At 47.5% G+C, this 26390-nt stretch overlaps 1 protein-coding gene across 1 annotated transcript; it reads right to left on the minus strand.

Moving 5' to 3' along the window:
- Window positions 1–2789: 2789 nt before the first annotated feature.
- Window positions 2790–25843, minus strand: Spaca7 (sperm acrosome associated 7). Its single transcript, XM_057752356.1, has 6 exons — window positions 25750–25843; window positions 18002–18058; window positions 13295–13405; window positions 12334–12441; window positions 10468–10539; window positions 2790–2932 (listed from the first exon to the last, which is right to left on the minus strand). Exons 1-6 carry the CDS (start codon window positions 25841–25843, stop codon window positions 2790–2792), a joined length of 585 nt encoding a protein of 194 aa, XP_057608339.1.
- Between the last annotated feature and the right edge of the window lie 547 nt (window positions 25844–26390).

Below are 26390 nucleotides of genomic sequence, written 5' to 3' on the forward strand. Positions count from 1 at the left end.
TGAGTTTTGGTATTTCCCCAGGATGGCAATACACAGAACAACTCTCTAGAGGCACGGGGACCATGGGACCCTGATATAAAAGCCTTCAGTGCCCTGTTTTGCTCAGCTGTGCTGTACAGGAGGTAGATTCTCCTTCCCTGACTAAGGCTGGTTGGGAGATGGAGCATGTCATAAGTAAATCAGACACTATCTGCTCTCTGCTTTGTAGTCAGTGTTCTCAACCAACCATTTTGCTGCCTTTAAAAAGAACTGGTTAAGCTGAATGGTGGTGGCACACGTCTTTAATCCCAGCACTCTGGAGGCAGAGGCAGGTGGATCTCTGTGAGTTTGAGGCCAACCTGGTCTACAAAGTGAGTTCCAGGGCAGCCAGAGCAGTTATGCAGAGAAAGCCTGTCTTGAGAAACCAAAAATCAAGAAGAGCCAGTTGGAATCCATTTATACAGTTAAAGGAGAAACCTAAAATAACGACATCACCCGGGGCCTTTTGATCCGATTTTCCTGGGAATCACGTGTCTTGCTCCAGAGCGGGAGAGGAAATCTCCCTCTGGTTCTGCACGGCTCCTACCATCATTCCTAGGGATGTCAGTGTCAGTGACATTTTCCAAGCAAAGCAAGTGGCGTCAGGTCCTCCACTGCTCTGAGCTGCCATTTCCCTCCCTGTTCAGCTCTCCCTGCCTTGTCAGCTTGACCTGCAGCGGCAGCCCAGGTAAGGGTGCCCTTCCCTTCTTCCCTGGATGCACCTGGCCTGGATTCCAGCCATGGCAGCCTCGGGAAGCTTGAGGATGAGGGCTGCTCTATGAGGAGCTCTTTGGTCCATGACAGGCAGTCAGTGAACGACCCCGGGAGATCTCTTCCCTTTAAGAGGTGATTTAGGGCTCCCTCATATGAGCCAGATAAAAAGAGCAACACTAACAAGAGAGACTCTCTTCTTTTGGCGCTCTCCGCCCCCTCCCACTAGGTGTGGAAACAGCCAGGTCTCATGAGTTGTCCTTTGAACACTTTTTCTTTCATTATCTGTATTTTTCTAGCTACTAGGCCAATATAGAGCTCCATGTCTGGAATGGTGGACTGGCGTGTAGCTTAGTTATTCTGCTGAAAACAGAAGCTGTCTGTCTGTCTGTCCTCACACATTAGCCTGTCCTGGAACGTTAGATTTTAGCTCCATGTGAATGCCCCCCAAGAGGAGCAGCTGTGCATCTCTACAGCTCTCAGAGGATGCCCGAGAACAACCAAGTTTTAATAACACCGAGATGCGACATTTTGCCCTGGTTTGGGTGTCACTGCAGAGAGACTGGCGGAGTCGAAGGGCTTTCTCCTGTCGACGATAGCTATAATCTGGTGTGATTAGAGCGCAGATATGGAAAGCCAGAAGACGGTCTGTGGCAACTTATGAACAAGGCAGAACCCTGCAAAAGCAGAACCCTTTAACCCCACATAACTCAGCTTAGGCTTATGTGGAAAAAATTGTCTTTTATGAATAGATAACAACGAATGTGCGCATTCCCTAAGCACGAGTGGTGTGGAGCTCGCCAGTGGCTCCAAGCATTTCTAACGAGCTCAGGAGCGCCTGCGCCACGCTGTCCTCCTGGGCTTGGTCCTCTTCTCCTAAAAGACGCTTTCTGTTTGGAAAGAGGAGATTTTCCTAAGAAGATGTGCATGCCTGTCATCCCTGCTGCTCCATATCCCGTGGCTTGTGGGCAAGACTGAAAACAAACAGTCCAAGCTTCCCACGTGGTTGACCAGCTATAGGAAAAGATTTTCTGGGAGGCAGGGTCTCCACCTGAAGAATCAGAAGCTTTGTAATCTTCTAGGGGTCACTCTGGGGCTCTCAGGGATGTACAGCAACCAGATGGCCGTCCTCCCTGCCTGCCACTCAACTATCCTTGGCTTATAAGCAGATTGAGGGACCTCATGGGTTATGGGCCCCTATGCTGGAAGGATAGGGTTTCTTGACAGAACCCCTTTAGGGTTCTGTGGCACCCTTTGTGAAGGGTGATGTTTATGAAGCTGGAGGAGGCCTGTGGGGGGCTTTAGGGGTTCTGATGGAAGGGGTTGGTGGAGACATCAAGTCTCTCCAAAGCTATTGCAAAGTCCAAATGAGACTCTAGTATAAGGGACCGGGCCTTACAGGCCCAGTGGGAACTGACCAAGTCTAAGAGACTCTGTTGGCTTGTGAAGTTAGTTAAGTGGGTCTTGGATGTCCACTAACCTTCATCACCTCCCTCTGGCTGTTATTAGATGTGGCCCCTCCCCCAGGAACAGGCAAATAGGACCTGAGAGCCACTCTGAAGCCAGGCTCTGGCTCACGCCTTGCAAGATCACTAAACTCCATCTTGACACCCAGGAGGGAGCTGAAGTTGCGCCACGTTGAGTACCCAGAGCTACAGCTCAGGGATCGGACCACTGGCCAACATCTATGTAAGGTCCAGATGTGTCACCCCGCTATCAGGCCAATTCCTCTCAGTCCGCGTGGGAAATGTGAAAGAGGGTGGGATGGGGCTCAGTCTCGAAGGGAGGACTCCTTCCCCTGAGAAGGCCCAACAGATGTGCTGGTCACGAATGGGACAGGCGTGGTGGCCGGGACCATGGTAGGGGTGACAAGCACTCTGAGGTACTAACTGTTTCTGGGAGAGGGAGAACCACACTTTTGCTTTGGCTGAGGTGGGAACCCTTCAATGACTTGGCCTAGGACCCCTTAATTTGGACTTGTCCAGGCAAATACTCATGCAAAACCCCAGCTTATCCAAGAGCTGCTAGGAAGAGCCACGCTGGCAGGTGGCGTTCTTAGTTCACCTCTGCCCAGCAGGGGACCTGCAGATTCGGGGCCACTTGCCTCTTAGTTCCAGGCTGTCTTCATATCTTCCTATGTTTTGAAGGATTCTGTCCAGAACGGACACTTTCCTGTGCTTGTCATTGTTCGAACTCTTCTTTTCTGTGGAGAAAAATATACCGTGATTAAACTTTGATTAAAAAAAAACCAAACAGAGCGTGGTGCTTTTTCTCTTTAACTTCAGAAACTTAACACAGGCTAAGTATTGAGTTCACTGGTAGCATTAATGAGGCTCTAGATTTGATCAGTAGCAACATGCAAACAATTTAAGTAAAAACTTAACTCCTAAGATCCTCTGAGAAAAATGAGAAAAGCCACGGCGGTTGAAGAGCCTGGACGCTGACTCTGTAAGCTATAGCATGACCTAGAAACAGGGTCTTTGCAGATACAATAGATTGGAGTAAGGAGAAGCTTGATGAATAAAACTCAGGGAGAGAAATAGGAGCTCAACCTGAAGATCCGAAAGGCAAAGCAGACAGTCACTGGCTCTCACCTCAACCTCAGGCCGAAAACGCGATCCTGCCTCCAGGAATCTCAGAATGAGACTGTGTTGAGAGCTGTCTCCTCCCATTTTATAATCCTCTCTAGGGCTGGGATTAAAGGTGTGCACCACTGAGATTAAAGGCATGCACTGCCCAGTTTCTATGGCAACTAGTGTGGCTGCTGGGATTAAAGGTGTGTGTTACCATAACCTGGTCCATAAGGCTGACCAGTTGGACTGTTTTACTTTTGGATCTTCAGACAGTCTTTATTTATTAAAATAAAATTGAAATGCCACTACTGTGAAGTCTTAAAGGAAAAGCTTGGCCCTACTCCATCCAATGTGACCATGCCCTCAGAAAAATGGAAGACCTGAACACAGACACACATGGGGAAAGCTGGGTAAACAGAGCAAAGCCATAGAACACCAGGAATGTCCACCAGGACGACCAGCCCCATCCGTTCCTGCATCTCAGACTTCAGGCTCTGAATTCCTGTGAAGTCAACCACATGGTATGTGGGTGTTTGCTAGGACTACCCTAGGACACAGGCGTGAAAGATCAGCCAGTCATGCTGCAGATAGTAAGTCTAGTGATTGATTCAAATGTGGACAGGACTCCGTGTGGTCCCTACATGTGGCTGCCCCAACTTCAGTGCCGTGACAGAGGCCGTCACCATTGTAGGTGTCTCTGCAAGATGGCTTCCCAGGCCTCACGGTTGCCCTGGATCTCAGAGGCTCGAGAACTGGATGAGTGCACCCCCACTTTCTCTGGGTTCAGGTCACAGTAAGAAATTCATGCTGCGACCACATTTGCTCTCCTGCCGCTGAAACAGACACTCCGTCAGTGTGTGTGGTTTTTGTTTTTTGGTTTTTTTTTGTTGTTGTTGTTGTTGTTGTTTTATGTTGGAACAACTTAGTAGGTTTTATGAGCCATTCCTGGGTAGACTCAGTGTAAGAAACTGCCAGGTGGTGCTGAGGGAAGTCACCTGCCCTGGGTCTCGGGGAGAGGATGACTTGCCACGGGGTGGGTTTCCTCATCTGCGTCCTTCTGTTCTAGTTGATGCTGTAGTTGCCTTCAGTGGCTGTGAAGGGAGGCTGCCCCTTGGCTGTGTTCTGTCTGCATATGCCAGGTCTCCTGTCTTCACCCAGTGCACTGTTTCCTGACTGTTCCAACAAGGCTGTGTGCACCTCACAGGCACACGGATGACACATGGCTGACACGCAGGTGTCCTGGAATAGGGCGGAACTATAGGTGAAAGCCTCAGGACTATTGCTCGGTTATCTCTCCTTCATGCCAGTGAGTCTGGGAGCCTTTCTAGGCTTGTCATGTTCTCACAGAGATGCCTCTGCCTGGCCTTTAGCCAAGTAGGCCCTGGAGCTCTGCATGCCCCTCAGTGTGTGTGCTCATTCATTCATTCATTCATTCATTCAGCCTGTCAACCACACCTGTGCTGTGTCAGGGACTCAGGCAGCAAGGAAGGGCTTCCTGCTCCCGTAGGAGGCCATTTTCACAATGGACACACACTCCTGAGGGTGGCAGGCTCGTTCCTGTCCCCAGGAATTCAGTGGCCCTGACCTCCACCTGACAGCTCTCTTTTAATTTTTAGGAGCAAGCTAAATTAGGAGCTGTCTTACTGCTTCCATTTAGCTTCTTCTAAAAATTACAAGGTGTGACTCGGGCTGTTGGAGGCAGGGGAGCCATAGTGATCGCCAATGCTGGGCTCAAGGAAGGCTCCAGATGGGGCTGGAGGCTCTGCCTCTTTGCCTCTCTTCCATGAAGGAGGGTGTGGACCACAAGGTCAATTTCCTTTCCGTTTTAATGCTACCTCCAACCCCTGGTGTCACCGGGCATGTGCCAGCCCTATGGCCTTCTGTCATTTCATTCAATGAAAACAGTCATCCCCTGAGCTGTCCAAACACCCAAGAGTCTGGCATTCCATCCCTCTAGAGGGACCACCAAGTCTCTCTGGGCTAAAGGAGAGGAAAGCTATGGCTTTGGAAGCAGAAAGTCTTGTCTTAGACCAGAGGGAAATAACAGCAGACTATCTACCTTCAGGTTCTTCAGAAGAGTAGTTCCTGGATGCCAAATGGTACCCAGGCCCAAAAATGCTCGTGTGGCGCTGTGCACAACCGGGTAGTTCTCTTGACTCTTGGAAGACATCCGGATGATTTATAAGCAATAATACATTACAAATGTTATGAAAATACTTTGCTGTATTGATGAGGCAATCAGGACAAGAAAAGAGCCTGTGAGTGTTCAGTACAGAGGACATTTGTAGGGGGAATATTTTTGATCCCCAGTTGGTTGAATCCGCTGATGTGGAGCCTGAGGCCCAAGGATGAGAACATTATAACGAATAAAACAGTGGCTGAGAATCAAGGGGAGATCTCGCCTAGCCACACTGCCACAGACTGTCGCGGGGACAACTTTGTGTGATCGCTTTATCTGGGGGAACCCTTGTTAGGGTATGTCCCCAGATTTACCATGTCTTTCCTCATCTCTGCATCTGCTCTCACCTTCCCATTCTTCCTCCGCCACCGACAAAGCTTCCAGGTGACGGAGCCTCTTCCTCAGAGCACACTTAGAGGACGCACTTCAGCCGGGCTCTCATTCTAGGTCAGTTGCTCTGTTTTCTTCATTGCAGTACCTTGATATTTTATGTCTTCAATTCTTTTCTCACACGTATGAATGATTTCAAACATTTTAGTACAAACATTTAGTGCTTTAACTTTTCACAGAAGCCCTGATTTCTCTCCCACAAATTTCAGCATGACTTTTCATTTTTATTCAATTAAAAATATTTCCAAATTCCCCTTTTGACTTCTTTACACAGTGGGTCATTGAGAAGCGTGCTGTGTAAATTAGCAAATATTTAGACAATGTCCCCACGTCTCTTTACATCGTTGACTTCTCGTTTATTTCTGCCGTGGCTAGAGAATGTTTTTGGTATGCTTTTAATTGTTCTAAATTGTTCGCTGCTAGTTTCATAGCTGAGCCGCCACATGTGCTAGTGAGGGTCCCATTTGCAGCTGTGAGAAACGAGATAACTAAAGTCAGAGAAAAAAATCAGACAAGGATCACTGATGCTCGGACTTGTTGCTGCCAGCCTGCTGGTTACTTTGTGTTTGCCTGATTTTGCCTTTCTTCTCCTCCTCCTCTTCACCTCCTTCCTCTTTCTCCTCTTCCTCCTCCTCTTCCTAGTCATTGTCCTCCTCCTCCTCCTCTTCTTTCCTGCCCCTGAACTGTTTATGATTCGATTTAATCTGACTTGTTATAGACGCCTTGAACCATTAGTGCTGACTTGGCCTTTCTGATCCATCGCTAACTCGCTCCTACCTGCCTTGATGCGATTATTGTTGTTCCGTGTGCTAGGACCTTAAAATGGTTTGTTGCTGCTCCTTTGTGCTGTTGAGGACATGCATTTGTTTTGAATATTGGTTACTTTTACACATTTCCTCCCTCCATCCCTTCTCTTCCTTCCTTCTTCCCAGCCCCTCCATCCCACTTCCTTCTCTCCTTTCCGACTTTTCTTCCCCGCTTTGGCAATAGAGTGCTATATCAGAGTGCTTGTAAGTAACAGGCACCATGCGTCTTTCCAGCTACATTTATTTATCTATTTTTGACACTTTCACATCTGTGCAATCCACATCTCAGCCTCCCTCTCATTATTTCTTATTCCACAGACCTGCAAACAATGCTCATTCCGGCTTTCATTGTCCTGAAGAACCGAAAGATGCTGTCATTGGGCACAGGATTCACATTTCCATGTCTCAGTGACAGTAGCCCAGCATCCCCCGGAGAGTGTGATTTCTGATGGGAAGTTTGGTATGCTGGTACAGAAGCACAGTGAACCTACACAACACACCTGCAACATCATGACGGAGCTGTGCTCAGTCATCAGTCACACCGCTATAGAAGTGGCTTCCATGGAATGTAAGGCTCATGAACACGCTGTGTACTCAGAGAGATGCTCAGTTTAGAAAGACATGCATACACCAGTTGCGCTTATTGGTTGTCAATGGAGACTCTAGCTGTTCCTGCAGCTAAGCAGTTGTGAACTGTGGTTTTGTGAACGTGGGTGTGCAAAAACATCTTCCAGATTGCTCCGTTCTTTTGAGCGCGTGCACAGAAGTGCAGCTGTGGCACCGTACGACAAATGGTTCATATCCCGAATGTCTTCTGAGTGCAGCACTGTTCCCCACCGTGGCTCTGCCTCCGCGCCTGCTCACAGACAAGGCATGCTGTTCCTTTCCTCTACGTCTTTACCCACACTTGCTGCTGTTCACCACGTGGGTGGCAAAGATGGCACCTTGCTGAAATTTGAAGGAAATAATTATTTATATAGTGCACACACCTGTCAGGTTCCACAGCTAGAACCGACTCTTCCTACAGGACCGAGTGTGCTGTAATCACAAGTGGAGTTCTGAGCTCTGCGCCATTGTGAGAGCAGTCTTTCTTACTGTCCTGCACATGGGACAAACGTTCGTGAGCTTTCGGGGCTTTCCGGAATGGCTCAGTTGCTAGAAGAGCACCCCCCTGCACACACCCCAGGTCTGAACTTGCAAGTTACTCCTGCTCTCTGAAAGATGGATCCCAGTGTGACCAAAAGATTCCACGTCTGGGTTCTTCACGATCATGAACTGTGGAGAATTTCCTAGGGTAGGATGCTTCTTGTAAAACACAAGTGCCAGACGCTGAGCATCCATTCCAGCTGCCTGGACCATCTCCTCTCACCTTCAGCCGCCGAGGTCTTCCCTTGCTTCTCTCTTCATCAGGTGGCAGCTTCCACACCAGGCAGTGCTGGCGAGAAGGCGCCTCTTTCCCACATCACCCTACCGCAGTTCTGTTCCCCATGTCCTGATAACTGGAGGTAGTGGTGCCTTTGCTAGTAGCTGCTGTCTACCGGTGCGTTTTCTTTGGAGAATTGTATATTCAAGTCCTTCACAAGTCTTGGATTGGGCAGTTTGCTTATGCTATGTTTTCATTCTCTGAATGTTTTAGAAATTACCCCTTTATAGGGGATACAACCTGGAAGTTGTTCGGCCTTAAAAAGGAAGAAGATTTAGTCTAGAGCAACACTGATTACTAAGTACAGTGTGGTAAAGTGGAATATGCAGATTGAAGAAGACAGACCTGTGTGAGTCCACTTATCCGGACACCCTTGAGAAACAGAAAGTAGAGCAGTGGTTCCAAAGGGCGGAGGGGAGGGGAACCAAGGGGTTACTATGGAGATGGTAGTGGTGCTGGGTGTGCATTTTAACTGCAATACCCCTGAACTGCACAGTTAAAATGGTTGTGAAGGCAAATTCCACTATGGATGTATTTTTAATGAACAAAAAGGTAAATGAATGACAATGTTGAAGAATGAAGAAAAATTTCACAAGTAAAACAATCAGAAAGTAGAAAGAACAAGCCTTATGTCAGAGAAAGCAAGGTGCAGTCCCCTAAAGCTTCAAACACATAGCAAGTTCTTTTTAGTCTTGAGTGCTGAAAGTCATAATGAATGTAAAACATCCGTAAAAAAATCTATGTGTCAAATAATAGACACCACACTTAGGAAGTAAAAATCTAGAAAAGTGTATCGAGACACATGCAGAAGACATTTGTAACAGGATAACAATATAACACTCTCAATAGAAGAGTCAGAGAACAAAATAGTGTGGCCGACACAACAGAAGTCACAAACACGGGTAGAGTTCCTGAGGCGTAGTGACAGTAGGGTACAAATCTTCTTTATCACTGTTCATGGGACTTTCATAAAATTCATCGTGTGCTTGATGCCCACGGGGGAATTCATACGGTAGTACTATTACAAATGATGTACTCTAAACATGATATAATGAAACTGTAAGTTATTTTTAAAGCAACATTAAAAGACATTTTTATTAGAAAGCCAGTAATCCCAAAAGTAAAGCCTAAAACTCAACATCATAAAGGGTCAGTTCTTTCCTAAATAATCTTATAAAATGTCATACAATAATAGAAAACATACAACCTAAATCATCTTATAAAATGCCATACAATAGTAGGAAACATACAACCTAGATCATTTTATTAAATGCCATACAATAATAGGAAACATATAACCTAAATCATTTTATAAAATATCATATAATAGTAGGAAACATACAAGTTTTTAAAAGGGAAATTAAACACAAAAATTGAAGAATAATCAGGAAAGAGTGGGAGGTGGGGAGAGATAGGAGGCTATGTGCCTCTGAAGCTAGAATACACCTTTATGAAACCCTGTGGCAGCAAGATATTAACTTGTACAAGTCAGGAAAGAAAAAAAACAGCCACACATCTGGGGATTTGGTGTATTTTAAGTGTGGGTCTGCAAATCATGGGGATGACCTTTGAGCAGGTCATGTGCAGCCATATTTAAAGAGATGAGATTAAGAGCATGTTATTCCAATAAATTCTAAAGCAGTTAGAGACCACATGGGACCAAAGAAGTGACATAGAGAGCGGAGGGAACGGCAGCTTCTCTTCAGCGCTGGCTCTGGCTTACGCCATATTAAAAACAAGACTGCTTATTATGACAGAACAAAAGTCAGGGTTTTGTTTTTTGCATGAAAAAAAAATACAAACATCCTCAAAAGTAACCTGATCAGGACTGAGGAGGTGGCTCAGCAGTTAAGAGGGATTACTGCTCCTGCAAAGGGCCCAGGCTGAACTCCCAGCACACACTACAGCGCACAGTCACCTGTCATCTCCAGTCCAGGGGAAACGATGCCCTTCTCCAGACTCCAGGGACTCCCCCACACATGCAGGCAAAACACAATACATATGGATAAAATAAATCTTAAAAACAAAGCCGACTGAGAAATTTGAAAAACTCATTTACAATTTACTCATTTACAGACTTGGTTTTGTTTACATGTTTAACTGTCTTTTTTTAAAAAAAATCACACTTCAAATTTGGAGAGGGAAAAAACCTCCAGAAATTGACAAAAATGAGACAATAATATGAACAGATTCCCAAAAACAATCGGAGAGCGGACTTTAAACAGGAAACAAAAAGCCATATTCATAAGCAGAGAATCGCAAGTGAAAAGCAACCTTGAAGCTGCACCCCTGCCTCCCACGCATGCTCTTTCCCCATGTGGCTCCCTTGTGGCAGGGAAGGGCAGTTACTGTGGGTCTTGTTCTCACCGTTTAAAGAGAAGTGTGGCTCAACCTTGGTCGGAGAACTGTGCTCATGGAGGTTCTCGACGGTACTTCTGTCTTTAAAGAAGAACATGAAAAAAAAGGGGGGAGGGACATTTTCTGAATGATACCCTGGCAGACACCAGGAGGGTTGTTTTAAACGTTGGTTGCAATGCTACCACTATTCCCGAGTTTTGATCTGAAAAATGAGTTAAGAAGCCACTGTGTGAAAACCGTACATTCCCTTCTCCATCTTTTGACTCCTCCATGCCTGGTTAAGAGTTGGTCCCACAAATACATTTCCGAGGTATGAAAAGCCCTACACTTCAGGCTGTTCACCATAGCCATTATCTGCTTGCAAATACCCTACCTACAGAGGCCTGAGGCTGTGTGAACTAAGGAGAGAAAGGCAGAGGGAGGGAAAGGACGGAATGGATCCAAAGTTGTACATGGATGTCACCAAGCCTCCTGGCTTGTCTGGCTGAGCAGTGTTGCCATCCCTGGTTCTCGGTCTTTTAGGGGGATTTAACCTAGCAAAAAGGAGTGGGCATGGGCAGGGAGTCACCAGATAAGCCCCAAGCACCTCGGGGGTGGGCAATGAACATGGGAATGGCACTCAAGGCCAGGAATAGGAGGATGAGGTCAGCTGTAGCATCAGCTATAGTGGGCATTAGTGCCCAGCATTAGTGACTGGGTGGGGATTGTGAGGAAATACGGTAACTAAGCAAAGGTGGCTATGGCTTAGATCATACTCCTGATTACTCAATGATACTAAGTAAACGAAGAATTATTGTTCAGCAAACCCTGTGACAAACCATTGGGCAGTTTGTACAAACCTCTGAGTGCGACAAGCTCGGGCCTGGTAAGCACTCGTTTTAAGTAGAATCATGTTTGTATTTACATGAAACTATTCAGTCAGTTCCAACACCAGAGGCCAGGCCTTGGAGGCTCTGCGTGGGGCGTGGGTTGTAAATCCAGGGCCCAGGGCCCAAACAGCTGTATAGCAGGCCCTGGGGTGTGTGTTAAAGACCTCCTCTGCCCCATGCCAGGAGCCACCATGCTTTGGAGCCTTGGTCTCGTTCTGTATGTCAGTCACACTTCAGAGTACTGCACAGACTCTCTTCCTAGTCCTAACCCTCAACAACAACAAAACCACTCTATGAGACATGGACATCAAACTTCTAGAGCCACAGTGCACTGGTTCTGCTAGAGGGAGGCTTTTCCTGACTCCCAGGGCCATGGAGTCTTGCTCTCTCTCCTTCTGCCACAGAGGAGAGGTGCATTGGCTGGAAGCTTGCAGAGAGGCCTCTCTTCCACTCCTGACTTCCACAGACCTGGGCAGAGACATTTCTGCTGGCTGTGGACGGTGAAGTCCAGGGCAGAGCTAAGGAAGCAGGGGACCCTCAGCCTCAGCGCCAGGCTACTTAACTCAGGTGGAGCGGTCGTCAAATGCTGTAGTGATATTTCATTTGTATTTTAATAAATAAAGCTTACCTGAAGATCAGGGAGTAAAACAGCCTCACTGGTCAGCCTTACAGACCAGGCAGTGATGACACACACTTTTAATCCCAGCAGCCACACTAGTTTGCCACAGAAACCTGGCAGTAGTGGTGCATGCCTTTAATCCCAGCACTAGAGAGGATTATAAGATGGGAGGGGCAGCTCTCAGACACAGTCTCTTTCTGAGATTCCTGACGCAGGATCACCATTTGGGACTGAGGTAAAGAGCCAGTGGCTGGCTGTTTTGCTTTTCTGACCTTCGGGTTGAATCCCAATTTCTGTCTCTGGGTTTTTATTAATTGTGATACAAAACACATCAGATGCTGGCTCCCTGGTAGTCTCCAAGCTCAGCAGAGGCTACATCATATTTACCATAATTGTCGGTTTTATCCTTGCTCATAGTCGAGGGTTCTATATTCTCCAGTAATTCATGGTAATTCTCGGAGCCATCTTCTTGGTAGTTTTCATCAATACCCATGTCTTGGATGAAGAAGATGGAAAGAAACAGGGAAAGGTTTTCTTGTTACACACTTGATTGGGGGGTGGTGTGGGCACTAATCCCTATTTTACAATGCTGCTCTGGAAGGATAGCCCAGTGTTCAATTCCTAGTTGAAAATGTGTGTTGGGAAATTAGTATTTCACTAGTCAGGTGTTATCTTACTACTGGGAGCCCAGTTGGTTATGTCTAGGCAGATGTGGAATGAGCAAACTCTTACAATCTTGTCACATCTGAACATAACAAAAAAAAAAAAAAAAAAACCTTCAAGGGCATGTTGAACCGTCCTGCTTCTGAGTGCATTTCCCACAGAGCCTCAGGGCTTCTTAACACCAGGCCTCTCCTTGCCGCTGTCCGTCACACTACCTGTCTGCACAATCGTGCAGTGTGGAAACTGTACTTTGCAAAGCATGTGCTTTGTCTCTGCTGTGCTTCTTGGTTTGGGGCACGGCATATACTGACCTTGGTTTTATCTCACTCAGCTCCAGGGCACAGCAGAAGAGCTGTGTGCCCCTTGGAAGCTGTAGGTGAGCGTGCTGTGGGATGGGGGTATGTTAAACTCTAATGACCTGGCTCATCTGTAAGCCTGTGTTCCTGCAGTGGCTGGACCCCACGGACATGCTGAGCCCCAGGGTACACATGGATGTGACTCAGAGATCACCTCAGAGTGAAGCCAACCACCCTGCCTCAGAGGGGACTCCCTCCTTAGTCTTAGACCACAGCGGCTCTCATGTTTCCAAAGCCGGTTCCAGTAAATGCTCACATAGAGTGACGCCGTCAGCCCCTCAGATCTCTCTGAGTACAAGCGCGTAGAGGGGCGAGAAGGGTATACTTGCTTTTGTCCTTGGTTTGTGCTGTTGTTTGTGTGGATACTTTGGTTGTTGCTGATGTTTCAGACACTGCCGATGATGCGTTTGGCTCCAGAATCTCTTGGGCTAGAATTTCATCTTGAGGAAGTATAGAAGAACATGTTAGAGCCAGTAAGGCAGGCTGCATGGCTGTGCAGTTAGCACTTGAGGCACCCTGTGAACACTGTAGCTAGAAAAAAGAACTCAAGGAATTGGTAGACCCTCTACAGAACCTTGCATGGATGGTCACTGCCTCCCTAATAATTTCAGAGAAGCGGGTACCATCTGGATATCTCCTAAACCATGCCCCGATCTGTTGAATGGTCCCACACCCATGTTTTAGTTAGTTTTGTTGTCTGAATGTCCCTATGTCCATGTTTTAATTAGCTTTGTCACCTCTGTGACTCACTACCCGGGGTGCAACATAAGGGGGAAGGAGGTTATTTTGCTTCCAGCTTCAGCAATTTCGGCCCATTGTGGCATGCAAGAAACTGCTTGCATGATGGCAGCCAGGAAGCAGAGTGAAGATCATCTGGAAGGAACTTGGCAAAGAGACATTCCTTAAATTCTTGTAACTCACAGCAGAGTTCCATTACATCTTAACAATCAATTCAAATTTGGAATCCCTTAGCAGATTAAACCAGTCTTCCTGCCGCAGCCTTAGTGAGCTCACCATCTCTGGAAATGCCCTCTGACACACAATACACAGAGGTGTGCTTTAATAATCCCCCAGGAATCTGCTATAGGACACAGCCCTCCCAACAAAGCATCTGACAAGGCCACCATCTTCATGAGGCCTGCTGGCTAGGGGCATTGCTCGGGCTTGTTGATTATTGACAGTCCCTCACGGAAAGACAGGGTGGGAAGAGTTACTACACTCTTGCCTCTGAATCAGCACCATTTGTATGCAATTCAGCCCTGATTGCACATGGCCTCTAGAATCCTGGGGAAGGCGTAGAGTATGAAGCCAAGGGAGGTACAGAAGGGGCCTCCATCTGAGCGGGAGAAGCCACCAGCCATGCTGGGTGAAGACTTTCCAGTCCTGCCTCAGAGTCACCAGAGACTCCCGCTAGCAACCCCTCCCCCATGCTTCATAAGCAGACTCACTCTGCTCATTCATTCTCCAGGGTGAACTTTGATAGAACAGAGCTTTAGTCTGTGTGGGAAGCTTATGAGGAAGGGTTAGACACTGTCTACCCGGGGAAGGAATATCCACAACAGCCTCAGTCGAGTCAATCTGACAGTTAAGATCACCCACAGCAAATATGTCCCTTTGTCAACTTTACACACAAGCACACCTCCTTAAATGACAGCATTCCACTGTTGGCCTGGCTCCTGTCAGTCTCCTGATGCAAATCACAGCGGTCTGGCTCCACGAGTCCCCACAATCTTTTCAGTTTCAACATGTCTAAAGTCTGAACGCAAAGACTCTCTGAAGGCTGCAGGCAAGTCTCATCTAAGTCTCCACAAAACGGGACAAGTTGCTTCCAAATGCAGTATCACAGAGTACACATTCCCATTCCCAAAGAACAGCAAAGAAAAAGTGCACCAAAGCAAGACCAACATCTAGCAGGGGAAGCATGAAGTTCAGTAGATCCATGTCTGGCAAGGGGGCAACTGGTGCGAGGTGAACTCAAAAGAGCTTGGTTTGTCCTGTCCCTATGGCTTGGCTGTTTGCAGTCTGCATGGCTCCTTTCTGGGGCTGTGTGTATTCGTTGCCTATGGCTTCCATTGACAAATATTCCATGTCCCCGGGTCTCTACTGCGGCTTATGTTTATAATCTCTTTTGCCCTCTTACAGGGAATTTGGACTGGCTATACACTTCCCCAGCTTCTCAGTCTTTCCTTTGAAATAGGGTTGGAAGCTTCTATGAAACTGCAACTCTTACATTCCATGTGTCTACAAAGCCCCATCATGTAGAGGAGGCCAATGTGAGCAGTAACCGGGTCTATGGATCCTGGCTACGTCTTAGGCCAGGTGGCGTCTTAGGGTTAGGTGAGGAGGACTGACGAAAGAATATTGGGTAGCAACTTCTCAGGCAGCCCCAAGGTGAACAGTGTGCCCCAGGAGCATTATTTTCTCCGGAGAAAAAGGTTTCAGTGAAGTTTGCCCTGTAAACTTGAGCACATTTTGGATCTAGACAACTCCTACAAGGTGTTGGATGCACCAGGGGCCTTGGTTTCTTTTTGATAATCGTACTCTTTTCTTCCCTAGTCCCCACTTAACACAGGCTTTTCTGATTAGCTTGCAAACTTTTCAAGTCTTTCTGCTCTGCCCTTCCCCCTGGCTCTCACTGGAAACCTGTCTGAAAGCATCCAGTAGTAGCCAGACCATAGCCTAAAAGTGGGACTGATGTACAATTTTCTTGGCTGGGTTAATTAGTTCATTACCTTTAACCTAGTTTCCCATACTGCTGCAAGTCATGCATAAAAGACAGACAAGTTCTTGATGAGAATGTGGAAGACTTCAGGGCAATTCTCATCAGGGTCTTCATATCAATGTGAAGCTTCATAAGCCTGGAGTTTTGTTAGGGTTTCTAACTTTGCTATGATGAAACACCATGACCAAAAGTAGCCTGGGGAGGAAAGGATTTATTCCACTTCCACATTAGAGTCCATTCCTGAAGGAAGTCAGGACAGGAACTCAAGCAGGGCAGGGACCTGAAGGCAGGAGCTGATGCAGAGGCCATGGAGGGGAGCTGCTTACTGACTTGTTCCCCATGGCTTGCTCAGCCTGTTTTCTAATAGAACCCAGGTTCACCAGCCCAGGAGTGACTCCATTCGCAATGGGCTGGACCCCTAGTTAAGGACTGAGCACGGCCTGATGTTACAGAGGCATTTTCTTAGTGGAAGTTCCCCCCTCTCAGAGGACCTTAGCTTGTGTCAGGTTGACTTAAAAGCACCCAGCATTCCTGGCCTCTACCACCTACATTCCTATTGCATCTTGGTATTCTGACCTCCCAACAGAATCACCCATTTAGCCCAGTTTATGTTATCCCAAGTGTTCTCTAGTTCACATCTTCAACCTTTCCAATTTCCCCCCACAAACCAGTTCCAGAGGATAAGGAATTAACCATCAAGGTTTGTCATAGCAGTGACCCCATGTCATTGATACCAAGTTTCTGCCTTAGATTTTGTTCCTGGGACAAGGTACCCAACAAACATGACTTAAGAGGGCAAGGTATTAGTCTATAGCTTTTGACACCATTGATTCTGGGCCTTTGGCGTGGTCAACTCTTATGACGGTTAGGAGCACGTGACAGGAGCCACTTATGTCGTGCCAACAGGAAGCAAATCAGAGCAGTAGCCAGGGGCGAAGGCAAGATTCAATGCCCAAGGACACATAATAATAACATATTTCCTCCGACGAGTCCCATACTCCAGAATTCTGCCTCTCCCTTATTAGGTTTAGAATCCATCTGTAGATTAAATCGCTCATTAATCAGAGTATCCGTGATCCATTTGCTTTGGGAATCCCCTCACAGACACACCTAGAAGTGTGCTGTCCTCAGCACCTAGGTACTTCTTCCTCTCCTTCAGTAGAGCATCAGGAGTAGCCATCATTACTCATGCCTTAGAGGCTTGGTTGCCAGGGTGACACTATTGTGAGGTGATTGAGCCTTCAGGGAATGTGTAATAGGAGGCCTTTAGGTCAGTGGGGCGTGGCCTTTTTTTCCCTGGTGTGCCTGAGTGTTTTGCTTCACTCATTACGTCCATGACACATGGGCTTCCGCTACAGGACCAAGCATCCAGGCTAACAAATCATTTGACTGGAAGCTCCAAAAACTGAGCCCAAAGAATCCCTGTTCTCTTCATAAGTTTGTCACCTCAGATACTTTGTCATAGTGAGAGAAAACTGGTTAATACACCCTCCACAACCAAGGATAGAAAATCTGGCTCCGGGCATAGTCATGGTTATCCCTATTGTAATTTGGTCCCATCTCTGCTCCCTCATATGAGAGAGCGTCGTGTCTTACCTAAACTGTGTTTTATTCACTACACTCTTCCTGTCTCTCCTATGAAGCCTCCAACATAAGTGTCCTGGACATAAAACCTCAGACTCGGTCTGCAGCTTTTCTCAGTCAGATAGAATCTCGGGTGATTTTCTTCACCTCTGACCTTCAGTGGCCCCTTCCGTAAAATCAGGGACAATCTTATCTCATGGCTTTTATAAGGTACCATGTATGGTGTGGGACCACACTGAGAGCTGAACAAGCAAGCATCTGGAAGCAGCCTCCATCTCTGTAGCTTGATGCTTTTTGGGACCAGGGACAGCGCTGGGGAGCCGCCTGGAGCCCAAGTGGACCTGCTTATCCTAGCGTCAGGAGCCTGGTCCAAACAGACCAGTTAGAGTTGGTGTCCTTGCCGTAGTCTTTGGGATATGGATGCCAGAAAGTGTAGCACCTTATGTGCACCTGCGCTCCATCTCCGCGGGACGGCGCTGGCCAGACCAACGGCACTCACACTGTATGTAGGTAAATCTGCCTCTGATGTTGGCACTAAAGCTGCAGGAGAGGAGAACCTGATTCAGGACTCAGAGCAAGTCACCCCAATGTCCGCAGCTGGTGACAGGTTATTTGGGGAAGGTCCCAGTCTCTCACCACATACCGGGTTCTGTATGGGGAATCCTTACCAAAAACTTCAGGTATGCATGGGAATCCTTACCAAAAACTTCAGGTGCATGGGAATCCTTACCAAAAACTTCAGGTATGTCTTCTGTTGTTGAATTGAGCGCATCTTCAGTAAGTGGACCTGGGAGCAGAGAAGGAGAAGATAAACATCTATAGTTTAATAGCATCCACTGATTTTTTTCACCCACCTCTCTGTGAGCGGGTAGTTGTAAGGGATGGCCCCAGCCTGCTATAGAGGAAAGATCCCACGGGGAGTGCTGCTTCCCCGTGTGTGCTGAGGGAAGCCTCTGGGACTTGAGTTTCTCACTTGGAAAATGGGAAAGGCATTACCTATGGGACGGCTGTGTGGGTGGAACCTATGATTGCCCCAATTGCCTTGATTAGAACCGCTCTCTTGGTCACTAGAGAGGTCCTCGTGGGTGGTAAGACAGTGTCCACACTCAGGGACAACTCAGCTCTATCACAGGGGCAAAGAAGGAAGAGGGCCGTGTGCTCTGTTGTAGGAGGCAGTGCTTTGCCTCCTGCATAGCTGGTGATACTATCTGGGTGGCCACCAGGCTGGGGAACTCCTTCCTGGGATCCCATCTGAGCAGCCCAAAGCCCAGCTTGGCACACAGGGAGAAGCGGCCGTTGCCCCGCCCCTGACTAAGACTTTCCATGTCGCTTTGTTCTGTGATGAGAAAACACCTCACAAGTGTTTTTTCTCTGAGCCCCAGGTAACCTGCATGCTCTCTTGTGCTGAGGTTCTCTCAGGGGGAGAGGAGGGCCAGAGGCTGGTCACCTCCTTCCTCCTGTGTGAGCAGAGCCCTCCAGGGGGTCTGTCTGCTGGTAAGAAGTGGAGTCGCTGGTTAGTGAACTGAAGAGTTCTGGATGGCAGTTGTCTCCAGGGCCCAGGGCTGTCTTATCTTTGATGTCTGCTTCCTGATGGACAGAAGGAGCTGTGCTGGGTGTACAGGGTCTGGCTCTATCCGGGCACTGTGGGAATTCTGAGGACCAGTTTCCCCTTTGCAGCGTCCAGCATACACTTCCTCCTGCCGACGTGACCTCTGTTTATCTCAGGGTCTGTGCTGTCTCTTGATCTGGTACATCCCTTAGTTTGAGCTCAGGGTTGGCCTCTTCCAGCTCCCAGGTCCTGGGACCCCAAAGATGGCAAACAGGGCCACCGTCCCTTCTCTTTCTGAGGCACAGAGCTGTCTGGGAGAACTAAAGTTGCAGCTAAACCAATGACAAAGCTGTTCTCAAAGGCTTTAATGATGGACAATCTGCATCCCAATGTGCTCATCTGCACGGCTCAGAACAATGGGAAATATGTAAGGAGGTCTGTGCCGGTGATGACAATTGCTTCCCAGTGTGCTGACCTCGGTAAACCAAACAAACAGTACAGTTCTCTCCGCATGAGACATTAATGGATCATTACGAACGGGTACAGCTGCGCAGCGCCAGCACTTTGTTAAAAATATTCTTTTCATCTCGTGTCTGTCCCGTAATCACAATGGAAGCATTGTGCAAGTCAGCCGTGCGCACATGCGTGGTATGTATGCTCATGTTGTCCATGCCTGTTAACGTGCATTGTCAAGTGTAGCTGCTCCACTGTGCTTTTCCTGTTGTCACCTCCTCCTGAGAGTCACAGCTTCCAGACAGCACACATCCCCAAGGTCAGGACACTATGATGTCTTCCCAGTGCCCACGTCAGCATTCCGGCTCCATGAAGTCCACTGTTGCTTTCCGAGTTCACGCAGGTTAATTGGGTGAATGAGAGAGAGCCCTTCTCCATTATGAGGGTTTTATCAACTTCTGTCCTTCCTCTCAGTGGCCAGCGTGTCCCTGTGTGGGACCCACACACTGTAGCTCACACAGCTCCTCTCCTGCCAAGCAGTGGGAATACCTCGGATGAGATTAGTCTACCTGCATCTCTCTTGGAGCAACGTGAAAACTGCTCTTTCATGGGCCCCCCAACTGAAGAAGACCTTGAGTGTCACATGGGGTAATAACCAGGTCTCAAGCTGGGAGGACCTTGAGAGTCACCCAGAATTTATCCAGGTCATAAACTGGTTTAAAAAAAAAATCTTAGAAGTCACCTGGGTTAGATCTGGGTCTGGAGAAGATATTGGATGTCATCAAAGCTTTGACTAGGACTCTAGAGGAGATAGTGGCCAGCCACAACAGCAGCAGTTTGGCAGCTAGACATAGGCATGGACATGTGGTGGTCATAGAGACATCAGTAAGGGTGTGTGTGTTAAGCCAACCTTAGACCCGCCCAGCCCCAGTCCCTCATAACACTTCGCTAGTGCACGCCTCAGACCTTAAGCAAAAGGAAACTGGTAATGCTGGGATATTTCGTGTCATCGTTGGGCCATGGAGACCTTCCTGGGAAATGGAGCTGGGGACCCTAGCTGGGCTCATTTTGTGACCCTTGGTCCTTGATTATCTCCGAGGAAGGCTGATGGGGAGGAAGGCCGTGGCTTGAGCATGCTCAGATGTGTGTCAGGACAAAAGCCACATGTGGCCCTGCTTGGGCTTGACATCAGCTGTCCTAAAGGGCATTCTGAAACAGTGGATGTTCCTCAGTGTGAATTGGGTATCTCAAGGCAGGATAGAAAGACAGAGAAAATGAGGGGGGGCATGAGAAAAAGAAAGAGCCCCCTAGCTCTGGACTTTGTTTAGGAATCACAGAAATGACTGATCCAGTTACCCGCAAAGAATACTACTCCTTTTACCAGAAAGCTGAAGTGTCTGTGATCTTTTGAGCTCACCCTCATTGTTCTCCTTACACAACAAACTGCCTCTCTGAGTAAAGTCTCACAAACAAGCTCATCCACTTTTATAGTCAAAACTATGCCTGGATGTCCAAAGGAACTATTGGTAGACATTCCTTAGCCTTCTTGGCTCCTGTTATGACTAGTTATTTTGTCAGCCTGTAGGTCTACATAGTGCACCCCAGAGTACCTTGTGATCTCATGTACTAATGTGAAATCCCATAGAGAAAAACAAGGAGATGACAGCCTTTGGATGATGCAACTGGAAAGCTCACCATGGCCATGTGTATAGCCATGGTTAAGATACTTTTATGAGAACTAGTGTTTTTCCTGCATGTATGTCTCTGTGTTGTGTGCCCTAGAACTGGAGTTAGAGATAGTTGTGTGCTGCTGAATGGGTTCTGGAATTTGAACCTGGGTCCTCTGGAAGAACAGTCAGTGCTTTTGACCACTGAGCCATCTCTCCAGTCCTTGGTTAAGACCCAAACGATTCTGTCTTGAGAAGCTTGCACTCCCTCCTGTGTGTGTGCACCGTTCCATTTCTGAAGCGTCTCTCTCAGCACTCAGTGAGTTCTGTGACTTGTGGGGCTGTGTGAACACCTGAACCTCTGCAGCCTGGGCTCTGAGTGCTGAGAGAAAGCAAGAAGCGACTTAGAGGCAATCTCTAACCTTCCTAGGACCACCGCAATTAGTAGCACTTTGTAGAACTTGTAAGTAATCTAAGCTAAGATCTAAGACACTCGCTGTTAGGAACGAGTTTGCATTTGCAGGCTTGTCTTCTTGCTCCTTCCAGAGAGGGACTAACTGCCTTAGGTCTGTTAATAAGCCTGCTGCTTCTGCCGCATTGTCGGTGGTGGGCTGGGGAGGTGGGTTACTTCTTCCTCTGCAAGTGTGAGGACTTGAATTCAGATCCCCTCGGAAGCCACAGAAAAAGCCAGGCATGGTAGCATGCACCTACAAGCACCAGCATCACATTGAGGGAGGGCAAAGACAGGTTCACTTCTCTGAGCCTGAGGGCCAGCACTTGAGGCTGACCTCTGACCTTCACGTGCCTGTGCACACACGTGCACATGTACAGGCACTCCTACACGAATGCACACACCTGCACCCACTAAAATGATACAGTCACGGCTCTAAGCTGTATAAGATGGAAGTTCAGGAAACTTGCCCCTCATTATGGTGACCGATAATTCATAGCCTCTAAGTTTTCTCTGTTCAAATTACTCCTTATGCATGTAATTAAAACTCCCGTGATCCAGGAAGGAGAGGCAGACTTTGCAAACAGGCTTCGGTCCAAGCGATCTGTGTTTCGTAAGGGAAGCCACGAGACATAAAGGATGGATCTTTGTTAAAGTGAGAAGAAAGTCATTTTTTCATAAATAATTTAAAAGTTATTTAATAAAGAAAAGGGGGAAAGAAAGGAACAAAAAACCTAAATGGGTAGGGTAAGGTGTGAGGATCTATGAGAAAAAAGAGAAATCTAATCTCCCATGGCTGGACTGGGTAAATGGACGGCCATTGTCAAGTTTTAAAATAAGGTCTGGTATCAGGCGTGCGGCCATGTGGAACGGCCTCGGCTTCTCTCTGTGCTGAAAGGGCAGAGTCCCTGGACGGTTAGCCTCCTCTTCATAAGAGAGTACAAGTGTTTTCTTTACCTGTTGAGTAGCCTCCCACATAGACAAAGGCTCTGTTCTTACCAAAATAATTTCCTGTGCTTCGTGTCATCTTTTCAAACTTTTTATTACTTAAGAACGTGGAACCCTCTCAATATTGAGAGAGCGAGGGTAGGTTATTTCCCCCCTTTAACCACTATCTACCTCCTCCCTTTCCCTGAAAAGCGCTGTCCTTTAAGTTAGCTGGGAAGCTAAGCACTGTTCCATAGAAGACGTGAGCTCAGTCAACTCGTCAAAGCTCTTGGCATTTTTTGACACCTTGAATTAAATTCTAAATGCAGTCTTTCTGACCTCAAGCTAACTTTGAAATTTCCCAGAGGCCCCTGGAAAGTCTCAGGGGATTTGTTCTGTCATCGAGTGAAAGACAGCTCTTCAGCTAATTAGTTTGCTGGTGACGTGAAATCGTACGGGAAGCTTCGTGGAGTAGAGCAGTGTTGAATCCTTTGAGTCCCACCTTTGTGGAGGTATGTCAGGTGCCAGCAGCTCTGAGATCTCCAGAGATTTGCCTTCTCTTTACTAGCCGTGATAGGTCCATGGACGTGTGATTGACCATCGTGGCAGTTACTAATGTAAAACACTGGCTGCTGTGAGAATGACCACCTCCCCCTGCTGACCTCAGAATGGTGGGCATGCAGCAGGTTTGAGAGCCTGTGTTCTTTGCGGACACTCCCTGTTTTTCTCGGATGCTTTTCTGAAAGCAGGTGTACTCAGCTACAGTCCACACTCCGCAGGGAGTCTCAGGACACGGACTAAGAGACCAGAATTTGCCTGCTGATATTTCCAAGAGTGTCTGCTGGTCTTTGGGGTCCTCATGAATCCAGGAAGAAGCAGATGGGTCGTTGAAGTGAGCAGACTGTGGCCTGGTGGAGCAGCACCAAGTGGCTATGCTTTCGGAGCCTTTGTCTGGAGCATCATTGGTGTGTTTCCGCTCATTCAAAGACAGCTCGTTATCCACTAACTCTGAGAAACTTTGAAATTACCCTTGTTTTTGTTTTGATTTTTGTTTTTGGAGGTAGGGTCTCTTCATAGCCCTGTCTGTTCTGGGGCTCACTAAGTTGACCAGGCTGGCCTTGAACTCACGGAGTTTTGCCTCTGCCTCCTCAGTGCTGGGATTAAGAATGTGCACCACCAAACCCAGCTTGAAATTGTACTTTTTAAAAGTATATTTATTCTTTTTAAAGATTTATTTACTTATTTCTGTGCGGGTGACTGTGTGCTGTGTGCTGTGTGTGTGTGTGTGTGTGTTGTGTGTGTGTGTGTGTGTGTGTGCCTATGGAGATCAGAAGAAGGTGTTGGATCCTCTGGAGCTAGACTTATAGGTGGTTGTGAGCTACCCAACCTGGGTGCTGGGAAGCAACATCTACTAGTCCTGTGTAAGAGTGGCAAGGGCACTTCACTGCTGAGCCGTCTCTCCTGACTCTCATAACTACACTTTTACAAAAAACTTATATTCTATCTGATCCCTCTTAAATATCTATCAACATTTATTTTATAGTCATATAAGTATTTGTATAAGTTCAATAAGATATTATTCTTTATTTTAAAAAATAATTTGTTTATTTTACAAGTGTAGATATATTTGCGAGCAGGCATGTCTGCGAGCCATCTGCATGCCTGACGCTTGTGGAGGCTGTAAGAGGGTCTCAGATCCCCTGAGACTGGAGTTACAGACACTTGAAAACTGCCATATGAGTGCTGGGAATTGAACCAGAGTCCTTGGAAGAGCAGCCGGTGCTTTTAACTCCTGAACTATCTCTTCAGCCCCATGATGCTATTCTTGGGCCAGGTAGATAGTTCAGCTGGCAAATGCTTGCTGTGGAAACTTGAGGACCTAAGTTCAAATCCCCGGGACCCACAAAGAAACCAGGGTGTGGTGGCACATGCCTGTAGTCCCAGAGCTGGGGAGGTAGAGAAAAGAGGGTCCCTGGGGCTCTCTGCCCAGCCTGTCTAGTCAAATCAGTGAGCTCCAGGTTTAGGAAGTGATAATAGTTCTTTAAAATAGATAGTAATTGAGGAAGATGTCTGATAACATCTGGCCTCCATATACACAGCCACTTACATGTGTTAATGTTTACCGTGCACACATATAGACACATGCACTCCAAGATTTTTTTCCCCTTGGAACAGAACACTATTGGAAATGCTGGCCACGTGGCCAAGGCATTGGCTTGGCTTTCCCACTCCAGATACTTAGAATCAGATGTGAGGAACTGAGGCTGTGGCCTAGACCAGCCCACCTGGCACCTGGCTCCCTGGGCTCCCAATCTTGTGGACGGGTGGAAAGGTCACTTCCTAGTAACCTAGGAACCTTACAGGGGGCAGGAGTCCACCCACATCCCAAAGGCTTGGAGAAGCCAAATCTGAGATTCCCTATAAAAAGTTCCAAGAAGGCTCACCCAAATCACAGCATCAAGACTGAATACCCCTCACACTTCACTTTCACAAATAAGCAGGCAGGGCCGTGAAGGTGGGGTTTACAGCCAGGAATCACATCTTTTGGTTGATCTTTGTAAATGAGGATTTAACGGAAACTGCAGCATACACCTGTGGTTCCCATGCCCATTTCCGCTCTTGGAAAACTTCATTTTGCTCTCTTTCTCTCTCTCTCTCTCTCTCTCTCTCTCTCTCTCTCTCTCTCTCTCTCTCTCTCTCTCTCTCTCTCTCTCTCTCTCTCTCTCTCTCTCTCTCTCTCGTCACTGACCCTGAGGTCTGGACTGTACTCTGAACTTGGGTTTCTCTAGTGTCTCCTGTGAGCAGACCCTTCTTCTGATTGTCTGTTTTCTTGCTCTCCTGACTGGGTACCACTGGCAGCTGAAATTAATGGTCTCTTTCCCAGAAACGGTTTTATGACATAAGAGACCTTGGCCACATAGGAAGGCAGTGCTTCATACTGTGTGCACAGAATAGACACAGAATTCATATGTCCTTTTAATGTGATCTTCGGGTATATTTTACCCACTTCACAGAGTCATAAGTTACTGGGACAGTGCTGATTGCTCCCCAAAAGAAGGGTATGTGTGTGTGCACTCGCGCGTGCATGCTCATTTGTTGTGTATATGTGTGTGTGTCTATATATGTATTGTACGGTGCATGCGCATGTGTGTATAAAAAACAAGTTGGGAAATGTACAGTTATTAAAGCTGAGGATGGACACACGGCGGTTTGTGACATTATTCCTCTATCTTGGGATACATTAGTACATTCCCGTTAAGTTAATATTTAGCGGCTCCCTGGCATTCCTGTTTGAAAGACATTCGAAGATGGAAAACCTTCCGGTTCTCTCTGTTCCCCGAGTTCCCATGAAAGAAGAGGACACAAAGGAGAAGGCCGCTCCCATGGCATCCAGGCTGAAGTTCTGTCCACCCACCTCCCTGCGGCCGTACCTGAAGTTGAGTTGATCGGCTGTAGATCAGTTCCGTACCAGCAGCACAGCAGGAAGACAGATAAGAAGGTCTCTAATCCCCTATTCACTGCCATGGTCCCTCCAGTCACTGGAGGACACCCTTCCCTGCAAAGTCTTCAGCTTCCTCAGCCTTGGTCTCCTGGATACGCGGAATGTCCGGGACCTGTGACATCACCACCAAGAAGTGATCTGGGTTCTTTCTCCATTACCGAGCATGTGCTATGTCATGGACTTGTGACAAAATGGTTAGGAAGTGAACTGAGGTCCTGTCCTGCGTGGGGTTCATTTCCCTGTGGTGCTGTTGACCTATTCACACCCCTAAACACCCCTTGTGGGCCCTCCCTGTGGATCTGCTTTAATAAGCCTTAGTAGCTCTTACTTGTGGCTTCCCAGGAGCCTCCCCATGGCCATAGCCCAGCAGCTAGAATCAAGGGGCAGGAGCTGACCTGGTCACATAAGGCCAACAGTACCTTCCAGATTCAGTGTGGACCCTAGGACGGCTGCTACCAGTAACCCTCGGCTCTTTGTTGTTGGCTATGGAGTTGGCGTGTGAGGCTTTCTTGGTAGACGTAACCAATCAACCTCAGAGAATGAGAGTGAGGAATCTAGGTTTTGGGGTAG

This window comes from Chionomys nivalis, chromosome 20 (genome assembly GCF_950005125.1).
Source record: "Chionomys nivalis chromosome 20, mChiNiv1.1, whole genome shotgun sequence".
Lineage (NCBI taxonomy): Eukaryota > Metazoa > Chordata > Mammalia > Rodentia > Cricetidae > Chionomys > Chionomys nivalis.